The sequence below is a fragment of the Lolium rigidum genome, chromosome 4, assembly GCF_022539505.1.
Source record: "Lolium rigidum isolate FL_2022 chromosome 4, APGP_CSIRO_Lrig_0.1, whole genome shotgun sequence".
In the NCBI taxonomy this organism is placed as follows: Eukaryota; Viridiplantae; Streptophyta; class Magnoliopsida; order Poales; family Poaceae; genus Lolium; species Lolium rigidum.
In genome coordinates this window covers 200,518,873-200,533,057 of record NC_061511.1, presented here as the reverse complement: position 1 = coordinate 200,533,057, position 14,185 = coordinate 200,518,873, and the positions used below count along the sequence as shown (strand labels likewise).

The window sequence follows — 14,185 nt, the reverse complement described above, 5'->3', positions numbered from 1 at the left end:
GGGGATGAAGAAGCGAGTTGCTCGACGTGGTTAAATAAAAGGGGATATAGTGGAGATTTAATGCCGCGACGGTTTTCGAGGACATGGTGCCGAATCTATCAATTCACGCAGAGAAGCTGAGAAGGCAAGGCGTCATGATGAAAGATTCTGCGGCAGCTCTGTTCTGTCACGACATGACCCTTCGAAGGAAAAACAGAGTGGTTTTGAAATTATCATTGCCAAAACCAGGGGGCATGTGTTACCACCAGAATTTAGCCAAGTCTGGAGATGGGCCGTGATTAAATGGGCTTAGAAGACATACATAGAAAATATTCCCGAATCGGCCTTGTACAAGAAGTTTGGGCAAGATTGCCCGTGTATCTGTAAATATAGTAGGATACGTGTCGGTTATGATTAAGAGATAGAGTTTAGCTCGTACACGGTTGGGTTTATTCCCAAGTTAGAGAGTCTACGGACTATAAATATGTATCTAGGGTTATTGAGAAAGGAGGACAATCACGTTCACAACAAATCAATCTAGGCGCATCGCCACCCCTTGTTTCGAGGGTTTCTCCCGGGTAAGCAACATGCTGCCTAGATCGCATCTTGCGATCTAGGCAAGTATCGCTTATTCGTTCTTGGTGTTGCTCGTGCCGAAGCCTTTTTGATGGCGAGCAACACCCTTATCTTAGGTGTTTTGGGGTTGATCACAATGCTTTCACGATGCACTTGTTTAGCTATGCTTCCCCTCGATATCTAGCTGCCCTTACACCTATTTTAGGTGTAAGGGCAGCACCTTGCTTGTTCGTTATTTAGTAGATCTAATCCGTTATAGTCGCTCCTTGTTCTTCAAGGATTGGTTTGATATCCGTATGGTTAGGCCTTATAAACGGGTTGAAGGATCCGGTAGTGCGTAAGGTGTGGTTTACTAAGCTCTAGAGGGATTGTTCCGGGGATCAACTCCACATTGGTTTTTAGGCCTCTTTAGGGTTGGTTTTCCATCATCTTACGTATCTGCTAGGCTCAATTACGCATAGGATGTTCCGATTATACGGTGAAAACCCTAGACTATCGTAGATTAGCTTAGCTTGATATTGATAAAGCATGATCCCCATGTCCTTATAAATCTAACATGAACCATGGGGCAATCGGCTCTTTGAGCCGATCCACGGAATCGGTTTAAGAGCCGATCGGGGCTCGTATTTAATGTTTACGTGTTTGCCATGCAGGAAACTAGTCGAAGCAATCCATCACCTTCCTGACCAGGTATAGGTCAGGTGGCACGCCCTCGTAATCACCAGGACGCGTGTACCAGAAGGCATTGCGGGCCGTCGCCCGAGGGACCAGGGTCAGCCGCAATCCTGGGAGCCTCCCGGCTCTACGGTGTTGCCCGTCGATACTCGCCGGTGGGTTTTTGACCGCAACAGTAGGTTAAATAACGCTGCTAATATTCAAAGTGGTGCAACATACACAAATTACATATAAAAAGTTCGAAAAATATAAACAAATTTTTACACATAAAAATTTAAACTACTTCTTCTTTGATGGCCCCGTCTCGTCGTCCTCACGGTAGTGCTTCCTGCTCGTCACCTCTTCCGAACAGGCGGTGTCATCCGACGCATCGGAGGAACTTGTGTCCTCCTCCTCCTCCTCGTCGACGGAGCTCGCCGGCTGCGCCTTCTGCTTCGCTTTCGCCTCCGCCTTCGCCCGGGCCGCCGCCGCCTCCTCTTCCTCCTCCTCGGCCTCGGTCTCCTCCTCAGCCTCCCATTCCTCGGCGCTGTCCGGCGGCGTGGAATCATTGCCGCCGCTGGGCGTCCGAACTCTATCCCACCAATGGCGCCATCCTGGAGACTTGCCCTCGCTGTCGGTGTCTGATGGAAGCCCGGAGAGGTCGCTCATCGTGAGAAGCTTGGATGAATGGCGGCCGGTTGAAGATTCGAAAGCGCCTACGTACGGGTCTTATTGAGCGCGGATGAACGGGGGCACAGATATCCAAGAGACCGGCGGTTGCTCTTCCACAGAGTTCGCGCTCCATTCCGGAGGTTCGCGCGTCGATCAACGCGGTTGCCAATGTGACGGTTCCACTTCCCGGCAACTGCATCGTCCCTACGTAGGCGGCGGTTGAGCGTCCGTCCGTGAGTCGCTGACGGGTCGGCCCCGCGTCGCTTCGCCTCGCTTTTCGTTGTATCCGGCGTGCCCGGAGCGTCCCCTGTGGGGCGGGGACGGGCTCGGGGCGCCGGACACCGTAGGCCGCGCCGGACAAAAATCGGCTTTGGGAACGTTTTTTTATCCGGCGCACCCCAAACCCTTTGGGGAACGCGACTGGAGATGCTCTTATATATTATACTTCTAAGAGCATCTCCAGGAGCTCATCCAAATTTGGTCCTCTATATCTCCATATAGAGGATCATCTATAAAGATTCCTTTTTAGATGTCCCTAGTTTTCCAGCAGATCATTCATAACCAGGACATCTATATTCTCTCTCCTATATTTTAATACTATCCTATAACTATCATTTAACAGATTTCCTGACCTCACCTCCTCCAAACCTCACCTCCGCCTCCTCCATCGGCACCGGCAGGGCGACCTCCCTCGCCGTCCTCCTCTCACCACGGCCACGCCCCCAACTCTCCTCCGCGGCGGCGCCCCGGACCACAAATCCGTCCACCCCGCCCCCATGCCCTCCGCCGGCCTCTCGCTCCCCCGCTTCCTCCCGAGCCACGGCGCCCGACGGCGGCTCCCTCCCATGCCCTCCGACTCTCTCCTCGTCGCCTGCAGCTTCCGATTCGCGCGGTAGGCGAGCGGAATCGCGTGGTAGGCGAGCGGAATCGCGCGGGAGGCGCACGGGCGAGGGAGCAATGATCCTGGCTTGGTCACCCAGATGTGGAGGACGCACCCAAGAGCTGGATGGACATCTATCGACCCATGTCCATATACATGTGCTGCTGGAGACGGTTTTTTAGACTCGGTCCTCTATATGTCGTATAGATGTCCATTTGGATGATCTCCTGGAGATGCTCTAAAGGGGGAACTCATACTACTTGGTGTAAGCTTTTTGCCTTTAACTTTCCCTCCTTCCACCGAAGTCAAGTGTGAGTTCCTCTCAAGTTTTGAACATATATTTTATTTATGGTTAGATGTGGTGCCGTAAAAATTTATATTTTTGTCTATAATACTCAACTATTATATGAGTCAATGTTTTCAATATGGATGTATCTCGAACTAAAATGTGTCTAGATACATCCATATTAGAGTCAACCAGAGGGAGTATTATATCGTTAATCTTTCGTTAAGTTTGTACGCCTTATTCAACTGAACGGCGGTTGTGATTACTATAGGTTGGCAACTCTCCCTCCAGCGCAGCCCGGCTGCTAACATTTCACGAGGAGAGGCACATCTTTCATAGAGAGGTGAATGTACAAGTTCTTTGTGTCTGCCAACAGTTATTGGGCCGTCCTTCCGAATACGATGTGTGCATTGAAGATTTGGACACTAAAAACTAACTCGAAGAGGTCCCAACTGGAACTTCGTTGAATTTCTCAGAAAATAGTAGATATACAAAAAGCAGATGTTGTTATTAATATAATCTCACTGAAAAATGAGCCCGAAGAATTGGTCGAGCAGGAGTATTCTATGCGTGCAAAGACTTGTCGAGATTCAATGTTTCTCTTTCCTTCGAGAGTGGCATAGTCCCATCAATTAGTGGTAGCATATCGACAGAGACTTGCTTGACTTCAAGCATCTAGAAACTTTGCACTGATTCAAGGTTTCAAACTCCCTCGCAGAAAGAAGAAAAAAAAACAAAAGTTCAAAGTTCCAAACAGGAACGGCCGAACGGGGGCGATAAGAAATGTTTTTCCTCGCATGAGTTGCCACCGAAGTCAAGCGTATCAAACGCGGCACAAAACGAAACGAAACCAAGCTGCAATGCGCAGACATTGACCCGCCGGAGCTGCACTTATAAGACCAAGATTGTAAGACCAAGAATTGCCGTACCGAACAAAGCAGCCGCGAAAACTTGACTAGTCCCCCCGGGAAGCTCTCCCTTCTCCCTCAATGGCGTCCGCCGCGTCGTCGAGCAGAGCGGCGGTGGAGGACAAGAGCGAGCCGACGAGGCCACTGGCCATCTGGTCCCCGTCCATCTATCCCGCGGCCGGCGACGTGGATGAGGCGGAGCAGACGGCCAAGGGGTGGCGCTCCGTGCAGTACCTCCGGAAGCGCCGGCGGTGCCTCCTCTGCTGCGGCGGCTGCTGCGTCCTGACCGTCGTCATCGTCGGCCTCATCATCCTCATCCTCGCGCTCACCGCGTTCAAGGTGAAGGACCCGCGCATCACCATGAACAGCGTGTCCCTCACCGCCATCAGCTCCGGCGCCGGCGCCGGGCTCTTCGACCCGGTCGCCACCAACGCCACCTTAACCGCCGACGTCTCGATCAAGAACCCCAACATCGCGTCGGTGAGGTTCTCCCCCAGCGCGACGGAGGTTAGCTACCTGGGGCGGACTATCAGCGTGGTGTACGTGCCCGCCGGCCGCGTCGGCGCCCGCCGGACGACGCGCATGAACGTGACGCTGGACATCCTCGGCGACCGGATGGCGCGGATGTTCAACATCACCGGCCTGGTGCTCGGCGAGGTGTACAACCTGACCACCTACACGGAGATGAATGGCACCGTGAAGGCGCTGGGGATCTACAAGAAGGACCTCGAGATGAGGATGAACTGCTCCATCAGCGTCGCGGTTGGCGGCATTTTCAATGCGTCAGGGACGCCCACCGGCGCGCAGGGCGTGAGTTGTGTTGCGCGTGTGAAGCTGTGAGCTGACTAGAGTGTCTTTGCGATTTGCATGGTGGCTTTGAGGATGTTCCTTCTACTCTGCATTTTGTTTCTATCGCCTTCTTTTCTTTTGCATATAGAATTATAGATTATAGTCATGTTATATGTATGTTCTGATTCTCCATGCTCATGGTTGTTACTGACACTGCATGGAAATTGGCTCAAGTCGCTGGACGGCAACAACTCTGCAATCGATATAAAAATTGAGAAAAGAACAAGCAATTCAGAAAAAACCAAGCAACAACTCTGCAATGTTCTGATTCTCCATGCTCATGATTGATTGGCAGTTGATACATATCCAGTTCACACAAGATTGATTACCAACACTACGCCAATTTGCAGTAATTTGAAGCTAGACTCAGGGATAACAGAACAAATCAAAGACCCTACGGAAGTATCGTTGATCCAATTGATTCAATAAATAATGACAATGGTCAATCCAATTCACCCAGAAAAAACAAAGATCAAATGAAGCAACTTGCTATGACATAATTTCAAGATGTTCACAAATATAATATGAAATATGATGGGGAAACTGAATCAAAGCATGAAACACAAGACGCTGCAAAAGTAGGCTATCAATTTACTTATTATTGATTCGTCCAAATAGGTTTCTACTTGGGTCCCATAATATTCAGAAAAAACATTTCAAACTTCAACGCTATAAGCCTATAACCATAGGTGACACACTTATATTAATAATAACCAATTCAGTCTTACTAGCAATCACTGTCAGAGGAAGCTTCGGTGCCGGTTCAATGAAGTACAATAATATTACCAAAACACAGAAAGCAATCAGTGAAGAGGTATTCATTGTTAAATCAAGGATGAGTAGATAAGTAGAACACAGACCATTCCTTCCCGCCAAAACCCGCCTAAACACAAAACAATCAGTGAAGATGATGTTGTTGTTGTTCTACCACACATTTTAATCGACTTTGGAGAATCAACTTCATATGGCATAAAAAATATGCTAGTTGTCTAACTCAAATACAAATAAAGCAGTAACAAGTGAGAAATAATAGAAATAACTTATAACTCATGTCCAAAGAAAGAGAGGAAAGATTACAGTGTCATCATGAGGTGCATAGTTGTAGAAGAGATGACTCGAACTCCAGTTGCCCTGTCCAGTGGAACTGTTTTTTTTTTTTTTTTTTGCCGTTATTGGTTAGGTGGTTGTTTAAATATGCAATCAAACTGTGGCAGACCACAACTTTCTATTCGAATAATACACAAATGACTTCCCTTCTACACATCGACTTCCCGTGATACATTAAAAAACAGTTATCAATCATTATGCATGGTTGAAACTTGGTTTAGTTAAGGAAAACAGCAGTGCAGATAAACATCTTGGTACACAGAGAAGGCCAGTTCACTAACAAAAAACGTAAGAATGGCTAAGGTAGGAATCCACAGACAGAGAGAACTGAGAACAACTGAACCAATAAGGTAACATTTCAGAATCCAAGCTAATTAACAACATTACAAGTTACGCGCAAACCGAAAATAAGTACAGTTGCTCGGAATTGAATGGACATACTCCAAAGCCAGCTGTTCTGTGTACCAAGAACTGCATTATTTTGGGTCGTTATCCATAAGTAGTTGTTCAAATCTGCAACTCCCAATCAAACTGTAGCAGATCACACCTTTCTATTCAAACTATACCTTGTACATGCAACTTCCATGAGATACCAAAAAACAGATATACTAGCATGGATGTCAGGTAACGATATCAGTTATTCACAGTTGAAACTTAGTTTAGTTCAAAGAAAAGAGCAGTGCAGAACTGCAAATCAATATCTTGGTAACATGAGAAGGCAAGTTCACTAGCACAAAACATGGGCAGGTTAAGATCGAAATCTAATGACCGGAGAGGGCACTTGAACCAATCAAGGTAACATTTCAGAATACAAGCTCATGAACACCGTCACGAGTTTGTATGGGTATCAGGCAAACTGAAAACATATAGAGTCACTAGAAATTGAATGGATATAGTGTCGATGGAAACTTAGAGATATACAGCTGCACATCAAAATCATCTCGAATTAATTCTCTTGAAAGTTTAAATAACGGAACTAACGCGTTGAAAAGTCGCAATTTAAAGTAGGCAAACTAGGCATTTTAAGCAAATAACTGAAGTTGATTTCGAATGCCGACAACAACAATAATTCATTTAGACTGAAGAAATCAATGCTCTGAATTAAGAGTCAATCATCCAGGAATCAGCTGACCTGTCTATTAGCCCCAATAATACCTCGAATAACGACAACATGAGTTGTATTTAACATGGCTAGTATTAATAGTAAGAGCTCTCTTACAAATGCCGAATCAGTATGTTTCTCAAGTGACAACAGGTGTCTTTAGTTACCAAATCAAGTCTATTCAAACACTTCATGCTTTTTGTTACCAGAGGAAGGTAAGCACCAACATAGAAATGATACAGAATGCAGTTTACCATTCAGATAACTGGAGCTCAGTGGTTCAGAGACTGATGAACCACCAGATACTCCCAGATAGAAATCAATATCTTGGTAAACAGAGAAGGGAAGTTCACTAGCACAAAACATGAGCACAGTTAAGATAGAAATCTAACGACTGGAGAACTGAGAGCACTTGAACCAATCAGGGTAACATTTCAGAATACAAGGTAACTAGCACCATCACGAGTTCATATAGGTATGATGCAAACAGAAAACATGTAGAGTTGCTAGAAATTCAACGGATATACTGCCAATAGAAACTTAGGGAGTAACATATATACAGCTGCACATCAAAATTATCTAAAATTAATGTAGCAACTAGTTACTTCCGTTAAGAGTTTAAATCACGCATGCTGCTGAGAAGGTCGCAGTGTAAAGAGCTAAGTAAAGCATGCATTGCAAGCAAATAACTTGATCTAGGATGCCGACAACAACATTAACTGAAGAAATCAATGCCCCGAATTATCAATCATCAAGGAATGAGTTGTGTCTCCCAATAATACCTCGAATACCGACAACATGAGTTGTATTTAACGAGGCTTACCTTGTATTAATAGCAAGGTATGTTTCTCAAGTGACAGCAGGTGTTTTTAGTTACCAAAGCAAGGTAGCAGCCAACATGGAAATGCTAATTGAGAATGCAATTTGTCATTCATATAACTGGGATACAGTTGTTGAGAGACTGATGGATCAGATACATGTACTCTATGACCACAGGTAACATCAGTTGATATATATAGTATTAGATTAGAAGAAGGAAGGAACAATGTATATACACTGACTGTCTGCCTTGGTCCAACGAACTAGTGCTACCATACTGAGCAAAACTTTCTCCTAGCTGAACAATTGGACGATCCTACATACTAACACTTGAGACTAGTCAAACCTCTCTAGACCAACTAAATAATCGAACCCATCCTTGACAAGCAGCAGTAGCAGATGATGATGGTGCTAGAGACGAATAAATATAAGAGGGGGCGAGATGGTGCGACAGTGTATCTCCGTCAGTCACCTGTGTCGGCGCCGGTCGGCTGCGTACTGTGAGAGCGGGACGAGCTCGGAGAGGGGCGTGGCGAGCGGGGTGGAGACGGGTGTGGGGATGGGCGAGGAGCGGCAGACGGGGCATGAGGCGCTGCGTCGCAGCCAGGCGTCGAGGCACATGAGGTGGAAGCGGTGGCGGCAGTCGGGCATGGCGCGCTGCATCTCGCCGTCGCGGTACTCGCAGAGGCAGATGGGGCACGCGGTCTCGTTGGGGCCGTCGGCGGCGCGGGAGAAGGGCGCCTTGGGGTAGGAGGCGATCACGGCGGGGTCGAGGCCGACGGGGGCGGCGCCGGCGCGGGAGGAGGAGCCCGGGGAGTCGTCCTCGGCGACGAAGAGGAAGCGCGGGACTGTGATGGAGATGTGGCCGGAGCTGGAGGCGGAGGAGGCGGGGTGGTGGTGGTTGGGGTTGGGGTGGTGGTTGCGGTTGCGGCGGCGGAGGCAGTAGTGGGAGGCGAGGAGGAGCGCAGCGAGGAGGACGAGGAAGGCGAGCGCGATGGCGATGGCGGCGCCGAGGCCGAGGTTGGAGAGGGAGTCGGCGAAGGACATTGCGGCGGCGGCGGGGAGTGGGCGGTGGGGCGGAATGGCATGGCGCGGTGGGAGGGGAGGGGAGGGTAGAAGGGGAAGATTGTTGGGGTATTAGTCGTGGGTCTAGGTTTTGGGGAGGGGTGGTTGGCGGCATTAATTGCCGGGGAAGAGGAAGGAGGAGTTAATGGCGCTGCGACAGGACGGACGGACGGAGCGAGGCTGCTGCTGCCGTGCTCGTCTCCTCTCCTCTGTTCTGTTCGTCGCTGTTCTCGCCTTATCGGTGTGTGTGTCCGCCGCTGCGGAAGTTGTGTGAATTGGGCGGAGGAAACGCGTGAGGATCTTCGGGGATGGGACTGTGGAGCGGCGGGAGGTGGGCCGGCGTCGGGTCGGTAGAGTCCACGCGCAAGAATTCGCGGGTGGTGTGAAACTGGGTAGAGTGGGCCGTGCTGCTGTTGGGCTATAGAGAGGTCAGGGCATCTCCAGCGGCGTGACGCAAATGGACGCTGAGCGACTGTTTGTGTCCGCCATGACAGGAAATATGTCTGGCACCACCTCTAGCAGAGTGACGCAAAGTGACCGGGCCGTCCGCAGAGACGTAAACCTGGCACAAATATGCGCCAAGTTTGCGTCTCCGCGCACGCTGCGCGGACGCGCAAAGTGTCCGCTCGCATCTTCACCAGGCCCGTCTGGCAGCGAGTCTGCATTGAGGGCATCGCTTCGCGCGGTCAGCACTTCCGCGTCTGCGCCGCAGGCTTCGCCATCAATGGCGCGGCTGCCTGTTCTGCGCCCGCACTGGCGGGCGGCGGCTGGGCTTCCGCGCCGCCTTCAATGGCATCGTATCCCACGCGCGGTCGCCCTTAAAAGTCCACCGGCCGGCGTTCCTCCTTCGCCCACTGATGACCCACAAGTATAGGGGGTGTATCGTAGTACTTTCGATAAATAAGAGTGTCGAACCCAACGAGGAGCAGAAGGTGTTGACAAGCAGTTTCGATGAAGGATTCACTGTAAATGCTCGCAGACAAGTATTCAGGGGGTTTTGATGTAACAGATGAACAAAGTACAAGTAAGTAAAATGCGAGAGAAATAATTGCAGCAAGTGGCCCAATCCTTTTTAGCACAAAGGACAAGCCTGTTTGTTTACTTATAATGACCAAACGTTCTTGAGGACACACGGGATTTTAGTCTAGTGCTTTCGCTACATACAGCTGATTAATTTTCATTGTTTTGATAAGTGTTGTGTGGGTGAACCTATGCTAATGTACCGCCCTTGCTAGGACTAATACATACTTGTGATTATACCCCTTGCAAGCATCCGCAACTACAAGAAAGTAATTAAGATAAATCTAACCACGACCTTAAACTCGAGATCCCGCAATCCCTCCCGCATCGATATACCAACGGGGGCTCGAGTTTCGTCACTCCGGCAACCCCGCAATTGGCAAACGAGTACAAGATGCATTCCCCTAGGCCCATAAAGGTGAAGTATCGTGTAGTCGACGTTCACACGACACCACTAGAAGAATGACACCACAACTTAAATATCATAACATTGAATATTACTCAACCATAATTCACTACTAACATTTAGACTTCACCCATGTCCTCAAGAACTAAACGAACTACTCACGAGACATCATATGGAACATGATCAGAGGTGATATGATGATGAATAACAATCTGAACATAAACTTTGGTTCAATGGTTTCACTCAATAGCATCAATAACAAGTAGAAATCAATACCGGGAGAGTTTCCCCTATCAAACAATCAAGATCAAACCCAAATTGCTACAGCGGTGACGAGGTGCTGCGGTGGAGATGGCGGTGATGATGATGAAGATGATGGTGATGGCGATGGAGATGATGTCCAGCTCGATGGCGGTGACGATGGCGTCGATTTCCCCCTCCGAGAGGGAATTTCCCCGGCGGATTCCTGCCCGCCGGAGAGCTCTTTTCTCTCCGGTGTTCTCCGCCCCGCAGAGGCGGCTGTGACTCTTCGCGACCTACCCTCTGGAGTTTAGGTTTTCGGGACGAAGAGTTTCGCGAAGAAAAGGAGGCGAAAGGGGTTGTGGGGCCCCCACACCACAAGGTGGCGCGGCCAGGCCATGGGCCGCGCCGGCCTGTGGTCTGGCCCCACCTTGGGTCTTCTCGGCTCCCCTTCCGGCTCTCTCCGTCATCCGGAAAAATAGGATTTTTGGTGTAATTTCCTTCCACAGCTTGATCTTCCGAAATATTGCATCCCGACGGTGCTTTTTCCAGCAGAATCCTGGCTCTGGTGCGCGATCTCCAAATAATCATGAAACATGCAAAATAGATGAAATAACATAAGTATTGTGCCACAATATGAAATATATCAATGAATAACAGCAAATTATGATATAAAATAGTGATGCAAATTGGACGTATCACCCACACCTCCACTCGCACCACCACCGCCGCAGTACCATGGGGAAGAAGAAGAACGACTTCGAGGCGTCCTGCAGCGGCAGCAAGAGGGTGCCGCTCCCCGTCACGGTGGGGAGGCTCATGCACGGCAAATGATTGTCGTGCGACGATGCCTGGTCCGGCGTGCAACTTCCTGGCGGCTGGAGGCTCAGCTGCCGCCGGGTGCCCATCACTTCGGTCCCTGCGCGCGAGCCTGATCGGAGCGCGGACATCCGGCGAAGGAGGCGGTACCTACCGCCGGACCTCCGCGCCGATCCGGCGTACGCCATCGACTCGGAAAGTTGGCGTACGTATCTGATGTCTACGGGAGCTTCTATTCTTGTAGACAGTGTTGGGCCTCCAAGAGCAGAGGTTTGTAGAACAGCAGCAACTTTCCCTTAAGTGGATCACCCAAGGTTTATCGAACTCAGGGAGGAAGAGGTCAAAGATATCCCTCTCATGCAACCCCGCAACCACAAAGCAAGAAATCTCTTGTGTCCCCAACACACCTAATAGGTGCACTAGTTCGGCGAAGAGATAGTGAAATACAGGTGGTATGAATGAATATGAGCGAGTAGTAATGGCGCCGTAAAATAGCTTGTCTGGCGTGTGGTTGATGGTGGTAATATGGTAGCAGTAGTAACGCAATAAAACGATGAAACAAGCAGCGATAGCGATATTTAGGAACAAGGCCTAGGGATTAGACTTTCACTAGTGGACACTCTCAACTTTGATCACATAACGGAATAGATAAATGCATACTCTACACTCTTTTGTTGGATGATGAACACATTGCGTAGGATTACACGAACCCTCAATGCCGGAGTTAACAAGCTCCACAATTCAATGTTCATATTTAAATAACCTTAGAGTGCATGAAAGATCAATAAGACTAAACCAAGTACTAACATAGTATGCACATTGTCACCTTCACACTATGTAGGAGGAATAGATCACATTAATACCATCATAGCAATAGTTAACTTCATAATCTACAAGAGATCATAATCATAGCATACACCAAGTACTAACACGGATGCACACACTGTCACCATTACACCGTGTAGGAGGAATAAAACTACTTTTAATAACATTGCTATAGTAGCACATAGATAAATTGTGATACAAACACGTTGCAATCATAAAGAGATATAAATAAGCACTTCACTATGCCATTCATAAAAGTGAATAAGTATTCTGTGAAATATAGCCTAAGAGACCCACACGGTGCACACACTGTCACCTTTACACACGTGGGACAAGGAGTCTCCGGAGATCACATAAGTAAAATTCACTTGACTAGCATAATGACATCTAGATTACAAGCATTATCATATGAATCTCAATCATGTAAGGCAGCTCATGAGATTATTGTATTGAAGTACATAGGAGAGAGATGAACCACATAGCTACCGGTACAGCCCCGAGCCTCGATGGAGAACTACTCCCTCCTCATGGGAGCAACGAGCGGTGATGAAGATGGCGGTGGAGATGGCATCGGTGTCGATGGAGGAGCCTTCCGGGGCACTTCCCGCTCCGGCAGCGTGCCGGAGCGGAGACTCCGTCCCCGGATCTTGGCTTCGCGATGGCGGCGGCTCTGGAAGGTTTCTCGTACCGTGGCTTTTTTCGTATCGAGGTTTTAGGTCGAGGGGCTTTATATAGGCGAAGAGGCGGCGTCAGAAGTTCAACGGGGCGACGACACCATAGGGCGGCGCGGCCAGGGCCTGGGCCGCGCCGGCCTATCATCTGGGGCCCCTGTGGCCCCCTGCGGCGACTCTCGGGTGTTCGGAAGCTTCGTGGAAAAATAGGATGCTGGGTCTTGATTTCGTCCGATTCCGAGAATATTTCCTTACTAGGATTTACGGAACCAAAAACAACGGAAAACGAGAACCGGCCCTTCGGCATCTCGTCAATAGGTTAGTTGCGGAAAACGCATAAATATGACATAAAGTATGCATAAAACATGTAGATATCATCAATAATGTGGCATTGAACATAAGAAATTATCGATACGTCGGAGACGTATCAGCATCCCCAAGCATAGTTCTCGCTCGTCCCGAGCGAGTAAACGATAACAAAGATAATTTCGGAGTGACATGCCATCATAAACTTGATCATATTGTAAACATATGTAATGAATGCAACGATCAAAACAATGGTAATGACATGAGTAAACAAGTGAATCATAAAGCAAAGACTTTTCATGAATAGTACTTCAAGACAAGCATCAATAAGTCTTGCATAAGAGTTAACTCATAAAGCAATAAATCAAAGTAAAGGTATTGAAGCAACACAAAGGAAGATTAAGTTTCAGCGGTTGCTTTCAACTTGTAACATATATATCTCATGGATAATTGCCAACATAGAGTAATATAACAAGTGCAATATGCAAGTATGTAGGAATCAATGCACAGTTCACACAAGTGTTTGCTTCTTGAGGTGGAGAGAGATAGGTGAACTGACTCAACATAAAAGTAAAAAGAAAGGTCCTTCAACGAGGAAAGCATCGATTGCTATATTTGTGCTAGAGATTTTATTTTGAAGACATGCAACAATTTTGTCAACGGTAGTAATAAAGCATATGAGTTATGTAAATTATATCTTACAAGTTGCAAGCCTCATGCATAGTATACTAATAGTGCCCGCACCTTGTCCTAATTAGCTTGGACTACCGGATCATCGCAATACACATGTTTTAACCAAGTGTCACAATGGGGTACCTCCATGCCGCCTGTACAAAGGTCTAAGGAGAAAGCTCGCATTTTGGATTTCTCGCTTTTGAATATTCTCAACTTAGACATCCATACCAGGACAACATGGACAACAGATAATGGACTCCCCTTTAATGCATAAGCATGTGGCAACAATTATTATTCTCATATGAGATTGAGGATATATGTCCAAA

At 48.0% G+C, this 14,185-nt stretch overlaps 2 protein-coding genes across 2 annotated transcripts; one reads left to right on the top strand and one right to left on the bottom strand.

The window, feature by feature from the left end:
* The first annotated feature begins 4,036 nt into the window (after nt 1-4,036).
* LOC124706114 lies at nt 4,037-4,880 on the top strand. Its single transcript, XM_047237774.1, has one exon. It carries the CDS (start codon nt 4,037-4,039, stop codon nt 4,793-4,795), a length of 759 nt encoding a protein of 252 aa, XP_047093730.1. The 3' UTR covers nt 4,796-4,880.
* A 3,420-nt stretch (nt 4,881-8,300) lies between these two features.
* Nucleotides 8,301-8,885, bottom strand: LOC124706313 (RING-H2 finger protein ATL67-like). Its single transcript, XM_047237968.1, has one exon. It carries the CDS (start codon nt 8,877-8,879, stop codon nt 8,301-8,303), a length of 579 nt encoding a protein of 192 aa, XP_047093924.1. The 5' UTR covers nt 8,880-8,885.
* Nucleotides 8,886-14,185: the final 5,300 nt, after the last annotated feature.